This window comes from Sylvia atricapilla, chromosome 27 (assembly GCF_009819655.1).
Source record: "Sylvia atricapilla isolate bSylAtr1 chromosome 27, bSylAtr1.pri, whole genome shotgun sequence".
Classification (NCBI taxonomy): Eukaryota; Metazoa; Chordata; class Aves; order Passeriformes; family Sylviidae; genus Sylvia; species Sylvia atricapilla.
Genome location: NC_089166.1, coordinates 2168616 through 2188639, shown reverse-complemented (window position 1 = coordinate 2188639; position 20024 = coordinate 2168616). Strand labels below are relative to the sequence as shown.

The 20024-nt window shown below is 42.3% G+C and overlaps 1 protein-coding gene across 1 annotated transcript; it reads right to left on the bottom strand.

Annotated features, from left to right (window-relative positions):
* Positions 1 to 422: 422 nt before the first annotated feature.
* NBR1 (NBR1 autophagy cargo receptor) lies at positions 423 to 19078 on the bottom strand. Its single transcript, XM_066336768.1, is given in 22 exon segments — positions 423 to 2660; positions 3044 to 3149; positions 3852 to 3921; positions 4473 to 4570; positions 4859 to 5219; positions 5820 to 5954; positions 6078 to 6099; positions 6101 to 6270; positions 7071 to 7181; positions 7492 to 7567; positions 8006 to 8158; positions 8581 to 8868; positions 9376 to 9535; positions 10175 to 10381; positions 10855 to 11019; positions 12041 to 12249; positions 13312 to 13386; positions 13900 to 14097; positions 14904 to 14926; positions 15283 to 15301; positions 16596 to 16658; positions 18860 to 19078. Coding segments are annotated over 22 exon segments (3039 nt in total). The 5' UTR covers positions 19019 to 19078; the 3' UTR covers positions 423 to 2489.
* Positions 19079 to 20024: the final 946 nt, after the last annotated feature.

The window sequence follows — 20024 nt, the reverse complement described above, 5'->3', positions numbered from 1 at the left end:
GCCAGGGGCGGCCGGGGGCGGGGCCAGGGGCGGCCGGGGGCGGGGCTGCCCGCCTGGGCCCAGCGGCGTGTACGGGCGGTCCCCAGCCGAAGCGGAACGCCGGGTCCTGCGAACACCGACGAGCTGAGCGTACGCCAAGCGCCGCCTTCGGAGTCACGCACCGGGTACGGGGCAGAACGGCGTGGGAGCGCTCCCCGGGCCCTGCGGGAGGTGAGGTCACTGCGCGGGCCCACTTCTGTTCCCTGGGCACGGCCCAAGGAGCCGAGGCCGTGTGCTCCGGCAGTGGCGAGGGAGGGCCAGGGCAGCGTTCGGTGCCCACCGCCCGTGCTGGTCCAGAGCCCGCGGCAGGAGCAGGGCTGGGAACCCCATCCCGATCCCCCCAGCCCCAGTGCTCGCCCGAAATAAGATACAGAAGTCACATCTGCTCTATAGAATATATTATAAATTATATCATGCATCCATTAACAAAATATACAAAGCCAACAGAAATAGATCTTAAGCCTGAGCATACAGCATCTAAACTCTAGTAAAAAGTAACCTAAAGGGAACAGCATCTCACACTTGCCATTTCAATCTGCAATGAGGTGTTCCTCCTCAAGTGTTTTCGTTTTGTCATTTATAGAACACGTGAACATTGCAAGTACAAAGGTACACACGGCAATGTGGGTCCTGCTGGGCCTGATAAACCACAGCAATTACCACACTATGCTTCAAAGTGTCATCAGCTTCTGCATTTCACCCCTGTCCTTTCCTCCTCCTCCTTCTAGAGTTGGCATAACTTAAAAGATACTCAAAACAGCACACTCAAAGTTAAGGTGGAAAGTTACAGAAGGATCTTTAACTGGTCCACAGCATACAGTTGTACTGGTGTAGAGAGATGGGAAACACTGCAAAATACTTCTACTGTATTTCAAAATAAACATTTAAGAGTATATCTTCCACAATCTATAAAAATAGGTTTAAAACGGAAGTGGTATGATACATTTGTTTTCTTGAACTATTTTAATGGTATTTTATCTCTGTGGGTATTAAGTCTTTTAAAAAATTACTGATAACCTGGTCAGCCACAATACTGACATCGCGTCAGCTAAACGGTGACAAAACAGAACACTAGTTTGAAGCAGGAGTAATATAAAATATTTTAGACTCAGTGGTCTCTTACTGCAGCAAAGAAAAATGTTTATTTGAAAGTAAGAATATAGCCAACACCATTGTCTGCTGAGGGACTGAACTCTGAGGAGTTAATCTACGGATATCCCACTGCACAGCAGTGTCTAGTGCTCATTTCTGTCCTTCTTCAGAATCAAATCTCTCAGCATATTTTGTAGGGAATTCTTAGATCTCCAACTTAAATATGGGCATCTAAAAATCTTATGAGAAAAATTAATTCTACAGATGTGGCTATGGAAACACAGGACCAGCTAAAAACATTAGAGGAGATAGTACATTTGAAAGTGCTTAAGTTAATGCATTTTTCAAACTCTAATGTAAAGTCATGTGATCCCTGCTTCAAGCATTCTTTCCATTCCTAAACATTACCAAAATCTGTACTCCAGTTCAGGTCTGGGTTCCTACACATTCTTGCATTTTTTAATGTGCTATTAACAGAGTAAAATGTTTGCACTATAGTGAAAAAAGGTAATGGTCAAATTTTTAATCTTTTTACAAAGAGCCTGTAAAGATTGCTAGAAAAGTCTTTCCTACCCTTATACTCTGTTTTTAACAAAATATTTTATGTAGGTTATACTTCTGTTAGAGATCTGGTGTGCACTATCATTATTGGTTCAATTGCTGGTGGTTTTTTTCCTGCTTCATTCTGCTGCAATGAGCAACAACTTTTACTGGTATTCACCAGCTGAACTGCAGTTACACTTCTAGACTTTTCAAAAGTCGTTTGATGATTCAAGATGGCTTTCTTCTATGAGTAAGTTCTTTTTCTTAGAATAATTTGTAAGATTTAAATTTGTCACCTTACTATCATGCATTGGAAAACCAATTACTAAATCCTCAGAAGAAACAAAGCAGCTCCTAGTTTCAGGCATCTCTTGTAAATTAAGGAGGACTACATTTTACAGCAGCATTTTACGCTGGTTTCTATTCCAGAGCTAATTAAGCCAACAAAAAAATTCCAGCTGCCTAAGTAAAAAGTGTATACACAGTAAAATGAGAAATTCTCATCTGGGTACAAAGTATAGTTCTACATGATTCCCTGGTAAAAGGAATTGATCTGAAATTAGAGATTTAAAGACTACTCATTTAACTGTGAGGTCCAAATAATAACTGAAATTCTGGTATCCATTTCAAGAGATGCCACAAGGGTTGTTTGACATTTCCATGAGGGTCAAAAAAAAGAAGTCAAATGCTCAAAGAGAAGCCGAAGTTTAAGTTAAACCTCCAAACAGAGAGTAGCTGAGGAGCAGCCTGCTACTCTTGCAATCTTTAATTAGAGTTCACTCAATGAAGGCTATTCCTCTCTCCACCAGGCAGGTTCAGCACCTACTGCACCAGTCTCTGTTGCTGATATGAAGCAATTCAGTTACCACTTCAATCATGTTATTGTTGTGTTTCTTCAGCAGGCGCAGGTTTAACTGCCTGTCACAGAATCCCATCTCACACAGACTGGACAGCAGAGCTGCAGTCTGCTCTTCTGGAGCTGCAGGCTGTTGAAAACAAAAGACAGTGAGATAAGCTGAAAAAGGTAATTTATTTTTTTGCCATTTGAACCAGGGCCCCTGCATTATACTAGAATCAAACTGAGGCACAGAGGCTTTTCTGGCCCTATTTAAGCCATTTATAATCCCTTTCACTGCTCATTTAGAAAGGTGAGTTACTACTCTTACATGATGCTACAAGAGACATCTTCCATCCCTATGGCATGGATTTCCCAGTCTGCTGATAGCAGCAAACCTCAAAGGGATGCCACCAAACTTAACACTGTACTCTTACATTAACTCCAGTATAGAATATTGATACACTTTAAAAATATACACCTATAAATCTGTCATTCTATGAAACTCACAGAGCAGACAGGAAAGACATTCACCTGTTCAATAATGGGTGGTCCAGCAAATAATGCTTTGTAGGCAGAAGCAGCAACTGACAAAGCTCCTTTCACGAGTTCTCCTGCAATGCTGCTTCCTTGAGGGTACCTGTGAAGAGACCAGGTGCTGCTTTAGGGTCCCTAGAGCCAAGGGTTTGTTTCAGTGAAATGCAAATCACTGGATGTTGAGGCAAGGACTGTTGGAGACAACGGCCCATGATCCAAAGGAAGCAGCAGGGTTTGGGAATTGAGCTATACAAGAAGCTCATTCCTTTTTCTTGACACCTTCTAATTGTGGGTGTATGCTTTCCATGAAGTGACCTTTTGTAAAGAGTTTAGTGTTCTCGTGTAGAAGAGGGCATACCTACATGAAAGATGTGCACTGACATATCCACTCAGGGTAGGGTAACTTCTATTTGTTTTCTTTGAATACTTAAGTTAACATTCTACTCAGTGTTTTGACTTACTTCTCCACTCTCAGTATTTTAAGACAACTTTATAGCTAACTTGTAAAATCTCCATTCTAAGAATGCTGAGATTTTCCAGGAAAAAAAAAACCCACAGAATTTTAGAAGCATTCAACTTGAGCTCTTCATTAACTTTGGTTTGCCAGTTCTGCATCCTTTCAATTTGGGCCCAAGTAGAAACCAAGATCTTATGAAAACACACCACGTTTGCTTTAAGAAGAGTGGCCTCTCTCCAAATTAATTATTATAGGAAATGTGTAGGCTAGAGCTTTTTCCTAGGTGTCTAACTAAGCAGTTCTCAATCTAAAACAGTGTTTATGAAGTCACAGCTTCAGCTTCATTACCTTGGGTATTCTGAGAACTTAGTGAGAAATGCAGAAGATCCTGGCCCATGATTATCTTCACCACTGGGTTCTGGAAGAGGAAGAAAAAAGTCAACACGTCCAGTTAAGGACAATATGCTGGAGAAATGCAACACATACGTAAACAGAAAAAAAGAGTATCTCAGTACAACAGTAATACTCCAAGTTTATTTATGCAGACCAGGTATCCAGGATTCTCACTGCAGTGAAAGCAGTCAGAAGATATTCAGAACCAGATTCTGATTCATCAGTGCTGTTTAACAGGAGAGGAACTGCTGTCTCAGTGACTGTAACAGCAGCTTAAAGACATAGCTCATTAATTCCAGAGCAAGGTAATTTTCCAGATGCCTGTAAGTACTTTTGAGTATCCTCTTACTATTTCCTTTAATAGATGCTCTTAACTGATCCACAAAGCCAATTATTTCTTTATTTGCAACATCCATACAGCAAAAGTTCAACACCCAGAGAAAAATTAAAATCTTTACTTGGTAGATTTCTGCTCTCCTCAAGAGAAACGAGACATTAAATTCAATACTAGGCATAAGGAACAGGTGATAGCAATAGTCTGCAGCCTTCACACCCTTCATTAAATACTGTCAATACCTTCTCTTTGTATTTGATCATGAGAAGCAGAAAAAATATCCTCTGAAGCTGGTGTGTCTGGTTCTTGGAAGATAGAATTCTGAAGAGATGAAAGATTCCTGAGAACAACATAAGGCAAAAACATCACTACTTTTATTCCATATGCACACACATAAGTCATGATCAACAGAAAAAAGAAAAAACTTCACAAGCTCCCTTCCCTCCCTCTCTTGCACTCAGCTAAATCAGTGACTACAGACTCTATAAAAAGCTGTAGGATTTAAGAACATTTACCTCTGCGCAAAACAAAGCTTTTGTTACAACAATTCCTGTTTGGAAAGCACCAGACCTTGCAGACTCTACAGCAATACCAGCATCACCATTTTGTTCTTGTCCCCACATCATACCTTTGTGCCTGGGGTAAGCTGTCCACAGCTGCTGGGGTTAATGGTACTGCAGGCAGGGTTTGGGAAGCTGTCAGTGTATCACTGATCCTCTGGATCTGTGGCTGGTTTCCCCCTTCTGAGTTCTCTGCTACTGTTTCAGGTTCTCCTGTCTTTTCTAAACCAGGCTGAGAAAGAGCTGAACTATACATGGAGTCACCCAAAGGCCGACTGGTGTCGAAGCACTCAGGGAGAATAATGATGTAATCCTCTGAGGAAGCAGAGGAGCACTGACTCTGAACATCATCTTTATCATCTTCCTCTTCATCACACTTGCCAGTACCACTACGGGGGCTTGTGCTCTCATCAGACAGTGGAAAGTCCCCTGGTAGGAAAAAAAAATGAGGTTTTAACCACTGTCCATTTTGTATGGACAAGAGCAGAGACAGAATCATCCCAGTTGTAAGAGAAAAGGATTTAGAAACAACTGTAAACTTCAGCTACTGCCATTAATGGGGTAATTTTCCCTTTTGTGGGGAGGGGGTAGTGTGAAATAGTAATAGATCTTAATGTTATGCCCGTGCAAATATGCTGCTGGTAGTAATGCTTATAGTAAAAACAGGAGTAAGAGCTCTATAGAGAACTTAAACTGTACTTTTCAGCTCCTAAATTATACACATTAGAAACAGGGCAGAAACTTTTCAAGCTGTATGTACAAAATATGGAGGCACCAGTCATGTACAACATATGAGCACTTACTTGAATCTAAACTGGAACTTTGGTCTCAATTTTACTTCCTTAAAAAGTTGTTAAACTAGGTGCTTCTTAAAGTACTGACACCAATTTTCTGATGCAATGATTCTCACAACTGGGACAATCTAATTCTTCTCTAAATCTAATCAAGATCACTTTCCCAAAACAGTGTCAGATATTCCTACATATGATTTTTTTTAATGTATCTTACATTCAAGCCCATTTTACTTACCACAGGAATTTTCTGTCACTGGTTCTGACTGATGAATCTTTGCTTCCTTTTTGGAAGTGGAATTACTATTTATCACAGGTGATTCTTCATTTATCATATTGCAATTGAAGGTGTCTTGCAATGTTTGTAGAGAGTCTAATAAAACCGGTCAGGAAAAACAATTAAATGGTATCAACCACCTGAGATAAGCAATTTGTGTCTCATGTCTGACTGCAAACAAGTCAAGCCAGAGTCAAGGCAGCTAATGACAGTACTTACTCTGAAGGATTTTGGGGTTTTTTTTGTGGAGGCTTGTGGTCAGGTGCAGCATCCAGGGTCAGAGATCGAATTACAGTCTCACAGACAAACTGAGTCCCACTCATATCCTCCTCCCCTTCCTCCTGGTTCAATCCATGTTCAGCTTTCACCTTCAGCACAGAAGAGTCCACAGAAAGGCAGGCTTCTGCCATTCCTTGGAGAGGGAAACATAACAGATTTTACCACCACGAGGAAATATAACTAAGAATTTTTAGACTAGCCACAGCTAATATTGATTCTGTGTGTTAATTCTTTCTAACAATTGAAAGATTTTTGAATTCAGTTCAAGTTGAATGCGAAAATTATTGAGAAGCATGGGGAGCACACCTGGAGTGTCTGGAGTATAACCTAGTCTATAAAGGGCAGATTGTTAATTCTCCCAACAATTCTAGTGGTCAGATAAATCAAAAGAAGCATTTGAAAGGACTTTATACAAGGGCATGCAGTAAAAAAACAGCAGGGAATGACTTTAAAACAGAGGAGGGTATATTTAGATTAGATATTAGGCAGAAATTTTTCCATTTAAAGGTGGTGAGGCCCTGGCACAGAGAAGCTGTGGCTGCCCCATCCCTGGAAGCGTCCAAGGCCAGGTTGGATGGGGCTTGGAGCAGCCTGGAATAGGGGAAGTTGTGCCTGCTCATGGCAGGGGAGGTGGAACTGAATAATCTTTATGGTCACTTCCAACCCAAACTATTCCATGATTTCTATCTTTAAATCTACATATATTATGCTCCAACCTCTATAATCACTAATGTAGTGTCAAATGCACTTATGAGCCAAACAACCCTTTTTTTTTTTTTTTTTTTTTTTTTTTTTTTTTTTTTTTTTTTTTTTTTTTTTCCCAAAGAAAGGGAAGACAGTAGTTAGAATTCCTTCTAGACATCAGGTTTGCTGACTACACAGAAGTGACAACATCCTCCCTTCACCCCCAAGCTCCTCAGGGCTACTGCTTACCCGGCACTAGTTTAAATCCACTCCCCTCGTTCTCCTCCTCTATCTGACCTAAGCCAGGTTTCTCCAGCAAGGGGCTGTCACGTGGCAAAGGGGACATGCATGGAGTCATGTCTGGAAAACACAGGGAGCAAAGATAATTGGCACTAAAGGAGAAGGAGCCTCCATGAGGTAACATTTTATGAAGTTATTCTTTTTAAGGGACATTCTTTCAAGACTGAAGTTATTTTGCAAGATAATCTGGTGGAATAAACAACTAGCTTTGCATTACTCTGCCACTGGCTGTGCAAAGAAAGTGGCAGCATTCCTCAACATCTGGAATGTTATGCTCTTGGGAATATGAAGGTGGAAAGAAGCCAAGACTGAAAAACACAAAGGATAGCTGTCTGTGCTCGAGAGAGCACACAGAATACAGGAGCCTTACCAACAGGAGTATTGTGTGGCACTCGCTCCAATTCCTGCACAATATTAATGTCCAACAGCTCAAAGGACAGCAAATCCTACAGGAAAAAAACACACAGTTTCCATGAACAAACTCTGAAACTGAATCATATCAGTACTTGGCAGCACAGATGCCACTGATGTACAAATAACACTTTGTTCCTCAACACAACCTTAAGTTTTCCCACGACATCTATTTACATCGCTGAATATGGTGCACAAATCAGGGCAAAGGACAAAGCTGAGAACTCCCTTGTCAGGGCCAGAGAAAAACTCAATGCTGACTCTTTTTTAAGAATTTTCATCTGTCCTATCTGTCCTTCCACATAATGACAGTGCCTAATACCAGTTTGAGAAACCAGCTCTGCTACAAAAAATGCAATATACTCTTTCTGAAAATAGAGTGGCCATTTTTAGAGCTCAGAAGCTTTATTCTTTCTACCTACCTAGACATCAAACTTAAGGTGATTTTCTTTACCTGAATTTTAGCACTTTACCTGTGCAGTGAGGAGATCGACAGATGGGATATAAAATTCTCTCTCACTTGGCAGATTTTTGATCTTTAAAGGAATAGTTGGCAGAGATATTTCAGCCTGCTCTGCAATTTCACCCAGCAGTTGAGCATCTGTTTCTGTCTTTAAGGAAGCATCCTGCAAAAACAAAAAAAAAGAAAACAGAAGCCCCTTAGACACAATAAATAAAACATCACATGAAATCTAAAGCCTGAATTTTGTGTAAACGCTCAATTTGAAAGAAATTTAAATCAACTCATTACAGAGCCAAAAGGGCAAGACCTAACAAAGAGAAATGCAGTGTTTCAGTTCAATCAAAGTAGACAAATAGCTGCAACAGACTGATAGCTAATGTCATGCCTGTCAAAAAGAACAACTACTTTAGAACTCATAAATACAATATATGTTGTATTTCTCTCCTATTAAAAATAAAATTTTAAAAGCAAACAGCTAAAAGAATCCCCTTGAATAGTTAATCAGGAAAACTATGGCAAATAATACACAAAGCTCAGTCTCCCAGGTAATTCTGAACTGCCCCAAATACCAGGTGAGTGACTTGCCTGTTTGGTACTGGAAGCTCCACTCTTCTGACAGGAGTCAGAATCCTTCCAATCACTTTCTACATAGTCAGCGGCTGGAGAGGGATCCACAACAATACTGCACCAGATCCTTGGCCCAAACTGTTCCCCTCTGTGTGACAGTCTCCAGTGAGAAGTGTAAGTTCCTTCTATGTTGGGAGCTACAAACTCAACTGAAACAGTTCCTACTTGTCCAGATGGAAGAGATGGCACCAACACATCTTTCTTCTCAGCAGATGCCAAGGTCAGATTACCCCACATAAGTTTCAACTGAAATACACAACAGAAAAAGCCAAAAGTTAACTTCTCAAGCTTCCCTGCAAAGTGTGGGCAGTAGGAAGCAGAATTCCTCTGCTGAAAGGCCTTGGAGATACCAGGCACTGAGAAGACAGGATGTGTGAATCACACATCCTTACATTAGTCACTATCAACACAAAGATACCCCATCTTTCAACACAAATGCAGCTACTCAAAGAACAAAGGGGTTTGGAGGTGAGAAAAGCAACACAGCAGTTGTAAATGGGGTCAAACTGTACCATTGTAACATGGGGAACATACTATTAATGGGAAACATGTTCAGTGATGGTACTCTGAATGGCTTTCTTCCTATAGTCTACACTTACAAAGAGTACTTACACAGATTATTGCCCCAGAATTCCCAGCTGTGAATCAACAGGCCAAAGGAAATCTTAAAAAGGTGCTAACACAGAATTCACATGTAAATGTTAACTTCCAGAATGATTTTAGTGTGTAGAAGGAAGAGCAAAGGCGAGATACCTTTGTGTCTGAGCTCCATTCCACGTTGCCAGTATTCTTCATTCGCCAGTGTTTGATAAACTTTGTTCCTGGTTTCAAGTGAGTACCATCAGGCAAATTCTCATCCACAAATACTGCACTTAGTGTGGGGACAATTGCTTGGAAGGGTTGATTAGGACTCCTGGGATTAGAGAGAAGAAACAAAAAACCCAACAAAATATACCAAAACTGAAGTTCAGCTGCTGATTAACATTAATTTGGCTTTTAAATGCCCTAAATGGAAGCGATGAATTAAAGAAATAAACTATACAAGTTTTACTTTTACTGCCCTTTCATAAACTCAAAGGGAGTGGGAAATGCAGAGCAGTTGCCTGCAAAGGCTGCTGTCTAACAAACCTCATCTTAAAAGCACATTAAAAAAAAAAAACCCAGCACTGAACATAAATATACAGAATGTACTTGACTTAATGCAGACACACTTAATAAAGCAGGGAGACAAAGACTTTTCTAAAACTGGCAGCAATGTTAATTTACGCTGTATGAGCATGCACGTGTATTTATAATCCTAGGCACTCCCTCCTCAATCTTGCATAAATCACTAAGTTTCTCATAATGAGTCACTTTTTTCCCATTCTCCTACTCTCAATTAAACACACTTTACCTTGCAAATCACATTTAGACAAAATTCTCACACAGTCAAAGGACAAGTCATATTTTGAATGAGGAATTTCATAACCTCCCTCCTGTTACTTTAACTTGGTCTCATATCAAAAGGTCAGACAGCACAACTACCAGATGCTCAGTTACCAACAAGCCTTACAGGAAGGTATTGGGCTGGAGACTCTCAGATTTCAGAGCAGGTGAGCTGTTTGTTTCCAATACATGGATAGAGTTCCACAGATGAATTTTCCTGTGCAATTTCAGCTGCTTTTTGAGCTCTCGGACCTCTGCTTTTCTCTGTTTCTTTTCTGCTCGCAATCTTTGCTTCTCTGCCTTCAGAAATCTTTTGTCCATCTGCTTCTGCAGCCTGCAAAGCAATTAACACACCTTATTACCATGAATTGATCAGAATTTATCTTTAGCTAACAGTCTTAGTCTCAAGGGAACCCTTCAGGAAATAACCATGCTTCTAGACTAGATGCCAAATCATTTTAAAAGAACATCCTTATAGTTACTTGTGGAACTATTCTGAATGGTCTCTGAAAGAACAAAAAAAGGCAGACACATAATGCTCAAAGAAAAAGCAAGCTCTCAAAGTTTACTACCCATCTGTGACAGAAATGTCTGTCTTTTTCTACTTCATTATTAAAAACACTGTAAGATTTATGGCATTGGCCCTTTATAAGTATGTAGCTATTTTTAGCTACTCACAATAAAGTCTGAGTACCACTTCCATTTCTTGTTATCTCAAAAATAAAAGCCGAACCTCAACTCCAAGGCAGATATTTCCCCTTGAAATCAGGACAATCTTGGCAGGTATTGACAGGTGCCAGCATTTACCTGACTTGCTCCAGAGTAGCAGGCAGGCGTGGGGACAGCTCTGCCACGCTGTAACTGTCAGCGGCACAGGGGATGGGCCTGCGCAGCTTCAGCAGGACGTGGTTTGGATCATGTGCATATGTTCCTGCTTCACACTCCTCACAGATATTGTAGGCTGGACAAAGGCTGCAAAGCAGAAAAGACAGAAGGTTACCAAGAGGCAAAAGAATTTCTGCAGAGAAACAACTTTGTATCACGCTGTATGTGGTTCTCAAGTGACAGCAGCTGGATGTCTCACTTAGAGATCAGTGGAGCCATGTGGAATACCTACATGATTATCTCTCTTCTTGGCAAAACTCCAAACAGTTCTCACGTCTTAGTAAAAAAAATTTGAAAAAACTGATGCTTCCTTTAGCACAAGTGACTAAAATTGTTGCTACAAAGGGCAGAACGTTTTACCAAACTCCAGTGCCAGAAATAGCACCATACTTATGAAAATACAGAGGCTAAGTCAACAAGTATTCAAGGATGCAAAGCAGATTGTTCCTCCAGGAACAGGGCTGATAAAAAACAGACTGTCATCTCCTGCCAGCAAGGAAAAAAAAATCCAAATAAAAATTCCTGTTGGCATTTCATCCACTGCTTCTGCTCAGTCCCAAAATGCTGATCTTTAGAGCAACTGCCTCATTCAAACAAAACTCTCACTTTTAATACCTCACTTAAGACATTCATCAAAATCTACTTCATGTTATTAGACAGACAACAGTGTGATCATTAAAAAAGGTATGACCTGCCTTAGTCTCACTGACTCTCAGAAGCAAACAACTATTACAGACTATTACAATATAGACTATTATATAAAACTATTATAGTGGTTTTAAGCCTTGCTTTTTTGTTTAGTTAACCAAACAAAACATTTTCCATTACAATTACTGCATGTCCTATGCAGATAAGGTAAAGAATCATTGAGAATACAGCATTATAAAGTTCTCTCACTTTTAACTTTTCTCAAAACAGTATTAATCTTGCTTTTAAGCAAATCAAGTCTAGTGCCCACAGCAGAAAACATCAGCTAGCAAAACACAGAGTAGACATCCTGAAAAGCACGGCAGGCTGCAGATTGAGAACCTAGAGGTATGTAAGCCCAGGAGAGCTTCTCCCACTCCCTCCCAGGCTGTGCACACCAGGTTCCCCCAGCTCTCTGTACCTGCACTGGTAGCGCACCCCAACAATTCGAGCCTGGCAGTTGCAGCAGGAGATGAGCCAGTCACACTGGCTGCTGCTCTCTGAAGGTGGAGGTGCTGCTGCTGTAATTGAGGTCTCACAAAAATCTGGAGGTTGATTGTGATGGACAAGTTTCTCATACAGCTTCTGCTCCAGCCTCTCAACAGTCTCCTTAACTACTTGTTCTCTGAACTGGAAAGAAATCAAAGCAGTTATGAATGAGACTCACCTATTGAGTTTGGAAAGTTCTGTTGTCACAAGTCTCCCAATGTGTCAGCAGTCACAGAATACTATATAACCATTTCCCCTCTCCCCAGCACACTCTACATAAAATTAAACAAATACCACGTTCCTTAGAGAGGATTTTTTTTTTTTCAAAAATACCAACCCAGAGCTTTTAAGAAGTTAAAAATCACATTATTTGGGCTTACAATATTCTTTTTCTTCCATAAGCTTTCACAAAGGGAAGGAAACTCATCTCCAAAACAATTACCACAACTCCCAAACCACTCTGGACTCTCTACCATTAAGTAAGATGCCCATCAGTGATATCTTAAACATAACCATGAACTTCCCCTATTTTTAGTTTGTATAAATAGGTGGCAAAGGAAAAGATACTTGAGAAAAAAAAAGCTTAAAGATAAATGCAAACATTTTCAAGAACTTGCTAGCTAATTAACTCTTTGCAGTGTTATCAAACTGCTTTTCAGTGATGTTTATCAGCTGCTCAAAACAAGTTAACATCCACATCTTAACCTGTAGCTTATTGTCAATGGCCTCCTGAAAGTATCTTCTCAAAGTGAACACCCAAGAAAAGCAAGGTCCTCAAATGCTCTGCTTTCAATCACAGGAAAGCAGAAGTATTGCCCTGCTGAAAGTGGGCAATCAAGAGCCTACAAGAGCAACACTGTTCCATGCTCTCCCACAATGAGTGGTCTGGAATTCCTATGGTTATCTGGAATGCCACAAGGATTCTGTTATGGGAGCTACTTAAAGCTACACTCAAATTAATCAAATGCATAAACTAAACATTCCACTTTTCACAAGTGGTGTGGATCAAGTTTATGGTTTGGGGGTTTTTTAAAGTATCCCTTACACTACAGACATAAACATAAATTTCTCATTAAGATCCTGGTCACAGGTGCTGATGGCAGGAGTGTTCAGGTGTCTACAGTCAGGCAACAAAAAGATCTCCTCCAAGCACAACGTTTTATGTATTTGAGTATACCAAAACTTGCAAGACAATATACTTACTGTTTCCAAGTAGCTAGTAAACCATTCTGGAGGATTTTCATTTGTGCTTCCTGTTGTGGTCTGATTTAACTTTTGCTGAGGAAAAAACAAAACAAACAAAAAGTATGCAAAGATTAAAAAAAAGCCTCAACACAGCAAGCTGCAGAAACAGCCTTTAAGTGTCTTTATAGTAAAATATTTAAAGTTTGTCAGAAAACAGTGGAAAAAATGACACGAAGTAGCCACTGACATTTTCCTGAAACATTTCTGCCTCATTAGCATTTGAGTGTAATTACACACCAAAGAAGTCAAGTCAACCAGAAGTAACCAGATGGCAATGAGAGCTTCAGCAGAAAAATTGCTCTGTTTATCAGAACACTTAAGAATGGTCAACATGAAAGCACTTGTATTTCTAAAGACAGCATCAAATTATCCTCGAAGACATTCAAACTATTTGCCTTCAACAGCTTGAACTTCAACATGTGCAGGCAACTGAAAACAGAGGCCAAGCTCTGAACACAGTTTTTATACATGGCTAAAGAGGACAATCAGTCCACAAATTGAATGACATTTATTAATTCTTTGTTTTAATGCAGCTCATCTTCTCACCTGAATGGTCAGCTCCTCATTATTTTTTAGTTCTTCTTCTAATCCCTGAGCTAGCGTGGAATAATGCAAAAGTGGTTTCTTCTCATCTTTAAGAAGCACCAGCTTTTCTGCCACAATTTTTTCTTGTAGTTGCAAAGCAGGAGAAGAATTCTTTTCATAAGCATTCATCTGAAGCTGATTTCCTTGTTTAGCTGCAATCTAAATAAACAGCACATACATTCATGTTTTCCACTTATGATCAGCATACAAAATCTGTAAAAATACAGTATTACACTACTTTGGAGAGTTTGGGGAAAGGGTGGGGAAAGACTGATAGACAAAAAAGAAAAACTCAGAGATGCCAAGGTAGAGTCAGCAGATATTCTACTTCTGAAAGGTTACTAATATGCTTACTAAAAAGTTTATTAAAAGCCAAAGGATAATCATGCAAATATTCTACTGGAATTTTTCAGCCTATAATGAAGTGTTCGTAGGAGCCAGTAAGCAATAGACTGTGTCCAAGAATTGATGATTCTTTTGAAATTATCAGATTTGAAATTCAAACCATGAGCAAAATGTTCTGAAAGACCTAATAATGTAAAACAGAAACGTAAAGGAATGCAATTCTTACTTTGTCTAGTTGCTTATAAAGTAACTAAGTATTGACTCTAATAAGTTTTAATTATATACTCCAGCAGCAGAGTCTATGTGGCAAGATTTTTGAAGGGTTTCACTAAAGCCGAGTATTTCCAAATGTGGGATTACTGTGGAAGGGCTTGAGAAAGTCAGTTTCTTAACCAACCCACTGATGCTCAGGGTCCTGAATCCTAACTACCTATTCCACTAACTTATAAAAACAAAGACCAACCAGGATGGAAGAAAAATGCAGTAAGACATTCGAGCTACTGTCCAAAGCTAGAAAACAGCTATTCTGATTTCCTGGGCCACGTAATGCCATTTTTTTTCCCTCAGTTATACCGATTTTAAATGGAGAAGGATGAACATATTGAAAAAAGTACATTTACCTTCAGAGCTTCTTCATATTCCTCTAAAGAAAAATAGAAAGAAATGTGAATGGCCCCTTATCTCACAAAAGTTTAGCATTTACATAGTATTTAGAAATCCTTACACAACAAGGGGCCTTCCCTATCTTCTGTAGTTCTCTTAAAATAGTGCAAGAAATGGTATATACTGCAGTAAGTACACATTTTCACAGCCAAGAGCCAACATTCCACTAATTTTGTCACTTCCAATTTGTTCCTACGGATCAAGAGGAATTTGATGCCGAATCATATATAAAATACAAGAATCAAAAAGCAATCACTCTCAACTGCATCCTCAAAAAACACAAAGCAACAGCTGGGGTCTCTTTCTTGATTTCACCTCAATAAAGCAGTAGCTCACCTTTGCTGTTCACAGAGACCTGCAAAGAGAAGTAACAGTGAGCAAGAGCCACAGATACCTTTTTGCAATTCTCTCAAAATTATTATACATCAGAATAAACACACTATCACTCACAGTTTCTAAATCACCAGTCCTTTAGACATTTGTTATTGCTGCCATGTTTAATCATTACCCAAAGCTGTGGTGTTTTGAAGCAGCCCATGTTTGTAACTGGACTGGCACAGGAGGCAGTTACTGCTGGCACTCAGAAAACAGAGTTACTGCTCTCCTCAGAAAGTCAGTGCCTGAACCCCTGGGCTCCCTGCACAAGCCCAGAGCTTGGCCCCAGCTGCTTTAAATACCCAGTTACATGTTTCAAAAGACCAATCAAGTGTTTCATAAGCCCATTCTTCTACAGACACTTACCAATTCTGCACACAGAAATCTCTAATACAAGAAGCTATTTAATTCCCACAGCACTGCAGGATGCTGAACAATGTTTGCTCAGTGCTTCAGAAAAAGCTTTCATAAATGTATAAATATATTTATATATTATACAGGCTGGGAAATAAGGGGAGAATCATTCTCTGAAAGGCTGTTGGAAGCTTACTCACATTTCCCCTTAGGGGAAAAAGAGTAAGAACAAGAACCCCCATCTCATTCAGCAGACCTATAATCCAGGCAGTGGAACACTGTGCTCACAAATGTCTGTTCTGTGTGAGAGTTACATTCCCCTCTGAATCTCCAGATAAACAAAAATAATATGAGAGGGTGAGACTGTGCCAAGCAGGAAGTTACTCAACAAGGACAACTAGAAGTAACCAATTTGTTTTCTGAGTCAGTAATCTGCTTGGAGATTACAGCAATTGCATAAAGCAAGCAGAGGATTTGAGTACACCAGATCACTGAAGCAAACATATACTAATGACAGGGGACCTACATTTTCCAGAGGAAGGAGTCTAGATTGGAGAGACAGGGCTTTACCACAGCTGCAAACACGAATAGTTACAACTACCTTATTCTTATTGTAAAAAAAGTGTTCCTCAACAGAAACATTCCTCCCTCAGAGCACAGAGAACCACTGGGTGTTTCAACAGGGTGGGAAAAAGAAAGGCAGTAGCCTCTAAAAAATATTTTAAAACATGTATGCTGCATTAAGAGTAAAAACCACAAGACTATCAGCTGTTTTCTTATTAAATGGAGAAACATTCCCCCACCCTGATCTGCATAACAGACTCTCCTGAAGGACAAATCATCACGAGGCAGAAAGTCATTTCTGCCACCAGTTATTTTTCGGTTGACGCACTGGTAGGGTGGGGTAGCAGACATTTTACCTCATCATTATCCTCATCAATGTACTTGATCTGAATGTTGTCCAGGTCAAATGAAACCTTAACCTGTAGTGAAAGAAAAAAAGATCACAAAACCATAATGAAGCAGGATGACAGATACCCTCAGTTAATAACGATTATTAATGAGAATATTATTAATGAGAATAACATTAAAACCCCTCTATCCCTCCCATCAGTTTCTCAGCTGAAGCAAACACTGTTTTACCCAGTCCATTCTTCTGGAGTTAAACTCTTCTCAGTGCCTTCTCTCCAAGCTTTACTAACTTTCCCTAATGAAAAGGATAAACACATTTCTTTCCTGTTGCACCTTGCCTGGTTAATGTTTACTCCAAAATAAATAATAATAACCTTCCCACTCTGAGAGGACAAGCTCAGGGTTAATAAACTCTGTCATGGTAAACACTGCAAAATATGAAGGCAAAGGCAAACACTCTCTAAACTCTGTCTTTTACATTAAAAAGCACGTGGAAGACAGCTCACAAGGTGATCAGCCTTTTATCAGCCTATCAAAACTCAGAGAATAAAGCTGAGCAGTTATTTTGCTTTATACATTAACAAGGCAGAATGAGCAGCACCAAATGAACCATAAAATGAAAGCAGTTGTTTCCACACGCTGAGTCTTTGAAGCTCCTGTACATTTTTGTACCAGGTTCCTACAAAAGCTGTATTTTTCCCAACAGAAACTCTCTGGAACAACTGACACATGTCCTGCTAGCCCAGACCTAACAGAACAGCAGCAGCCTCAGCCAAGAGTGGCTGCCTGGGGAGTCCCAGCCCCGTGGACACAGGGCACACACGGACACATTCTGCAGTGAACCAGGCAGGTTCTTCCAGCAACACATCCCAAATTCTGTGAGTGCACTGAGAGAACCAACTTGTTTTGTCAGGAAGAAACTGTGGTCTGTACTTACATCGTCTAATACCACAGATTGTTCCCCTGAACTCTCAAGGCAGAACAAAGAGCTCACGTTACCCTTTATAAACGTCAAACACATTTAATAAAATATCAAAATATAAGAAAGACACAAGTTGAACTGATACTCCCTTAAAACAGCACTTCACACAGCAGAGACAACCCGTGGTTCTGCCTCGGTCAGGGAAACACTGTAATAGAACACCACACCTTGAACAAACACACCCTGCCTCTCAGAATACCTAAGATTAAGGGCAGCACAGTGCTTACACAGTAATCTGCTTCCAGCTTTGATGCAAGCAGGATTTTAACCAGCTCAGACATTCCTGCAGGCTCGACTTGCACTAAGTATTTTAAGACTGAACCAGTGCCTCTTTCAGAGGCCTAAAATACAAGTGAAGATGATGCAGGTCAAACTTTGAACTTGAGGAATTCATAAAGCAAAACCCTCCTGCATGTATACTGGAATATACTAGCCAGAAAAAGAGCTGAAAGACAGAAAATTTAAAAAGCTATGAAATATCTTCAGACGCAACTTTGAAAGCAAGCTAAAAAAACCCAGAACTGTTGCTACAGAATTAATAATAACAACGACAATAATAATAACATTAGTTTCACCATAGCCAAGGGAATCCTTACAACACAATTTCACCCTAAGCTAATACAGGAGTTATCACTGAACAGCCCTGAAAACAAGCACCCAAACAAACTCTTGACTATACCGAGTACATGACACACAGATGTTCATAAGCAGCTGCCCACGCATGCACGGCCCAGTCAGAAGCTGCTCTAGCTAAACTACCACACACAAAGCTCCGAGAACCAAGAAAAAACAAAAATGTATCAGCGACTCAGTATCCCAGGGAGCACAGAGGAAACTTCAGAAAAGCAACAGACGCGTTAGTTCACCACAGGTACTTCAATAAGAATAGGAGATAAGAGGAATAGGATGTACTTTACGGAGGGATACAGAGCCGAACCAAGTGTCCACAGCTGTGGAAAAGGGCAAAGAACACAGCTAGGAGCACCTGCCCACAGAGGAAAAAAAAAGGGCCCTTGAGAATAATTTTCCAAACCAGCCCATTCTCGCCAACCTAAGCGACTATTATGGAAGAAAAAAAAAAAAAAAAAGACGTCAGCTCCAGATCGCAGCCGTATAAACCAGTAGTTCTAACAGCCTGCGAAATGGGGGACGCTGCTTTGGAAGGCGCGGCCGGAGACGCTGGGTCCTCGAATCCTCTCTGGAACGGCAGCACCTCACCGAGCCGGCTCCCACGGCTACGGCCCCGCGGCGGACACCCCGCTCCGCCTCCCGCGGCCAGCCTGCGCTTACCATGGCCTCCACATCGGCCCACGTCGTGTGCGCCGGGTCGGACACGAGGAAGGTGCGGGTGTCACCGCGGCAGGTGACGCGCAGGGTGACCCGCGGCTCCATGGCGCGCTCCCGCGGGGCCGGGGGCAGCGGCGCCAGTCCTCCCGACAGGCACAACATGGCGGCCCAACGGCGGCCCGCCCCGCGCCCGCTGCGCGCGGCTATTGGCGGAGCCGCCTGTCGCTCATCCATCCCGCCGCTCTGGTTGGCCGGGGGGTGGAGCCAGGGAGCCGCGGAACCACAACAATAAACAGAGCCGGGCGCGTGCGCGCACACCGCGGCCACGCACGTCCGGCGACTGCGCCGCGGCGGCGAAGGCGTACGCCGGGATCACGTGGCGGCGGCAGCCAATCAGATGCCAGGCGGAGCCAATCCGGCCAGGCCCGGCCCCGCCCCGCCGGGGCGGAAGGAGCCTGTTAGGGGGCGCTGCAGGGGCGCGTGCCGGCCCCGCGGCCGCGGATTGGCTGCGCGCGGCGGGGCGGGAAGGGCGCGAAACGCGGCGCGCGGAGCGGGCTGAGGCGGGACGGGCCCGGCCGCGGCCTGGCGCTGACCACAGCGGCACTGACCACAACGGCGCTGACCGCCCCGGCGCTGACCACAGCGGCGCTGACCGCCCCGGCACTGCTCTGACATTAGACCACATCGGCACTGACCGCTCTGGCGCTGACAGCTCCAGCGTTGACTGCTCCTTCGCTGACCGCACCGGTACTGCACTGGCGCTGCTCTGGCCCTGAGCGCTCCCGCATTGACCGATCCATCGCTGACCCCTCCGGCACTGCTCTGGCGCTGACCGCCCCGGCACTGCTCTGGCGCTGATCACACCGGGCACCGACCGCCCCGGCACTGCTCTGGCGCTGATCACACCGGGCACTGACCGCCCCGGCACTGCTCTGGCAGTGATCACACCGGGCACTGACCGCCCCGGCACTGCTCTGGCGCTGACCGCGCTCCCTCCGCCCGTCCCGGGACGCTTCTCCTCGGCCTGCGGTCAGCCTCGCTGCCGGGCCCGACCCGAGCTGCCGCCGCTTTCCCTTTGTTTTGCCGGGAGGCCTCAGCTGTGCTGCCCTTTGGGTACGCCCAGGCTCCTTTGCATAAACCTGCCTGCCGTCTCTGCGTGTTTTTCCGC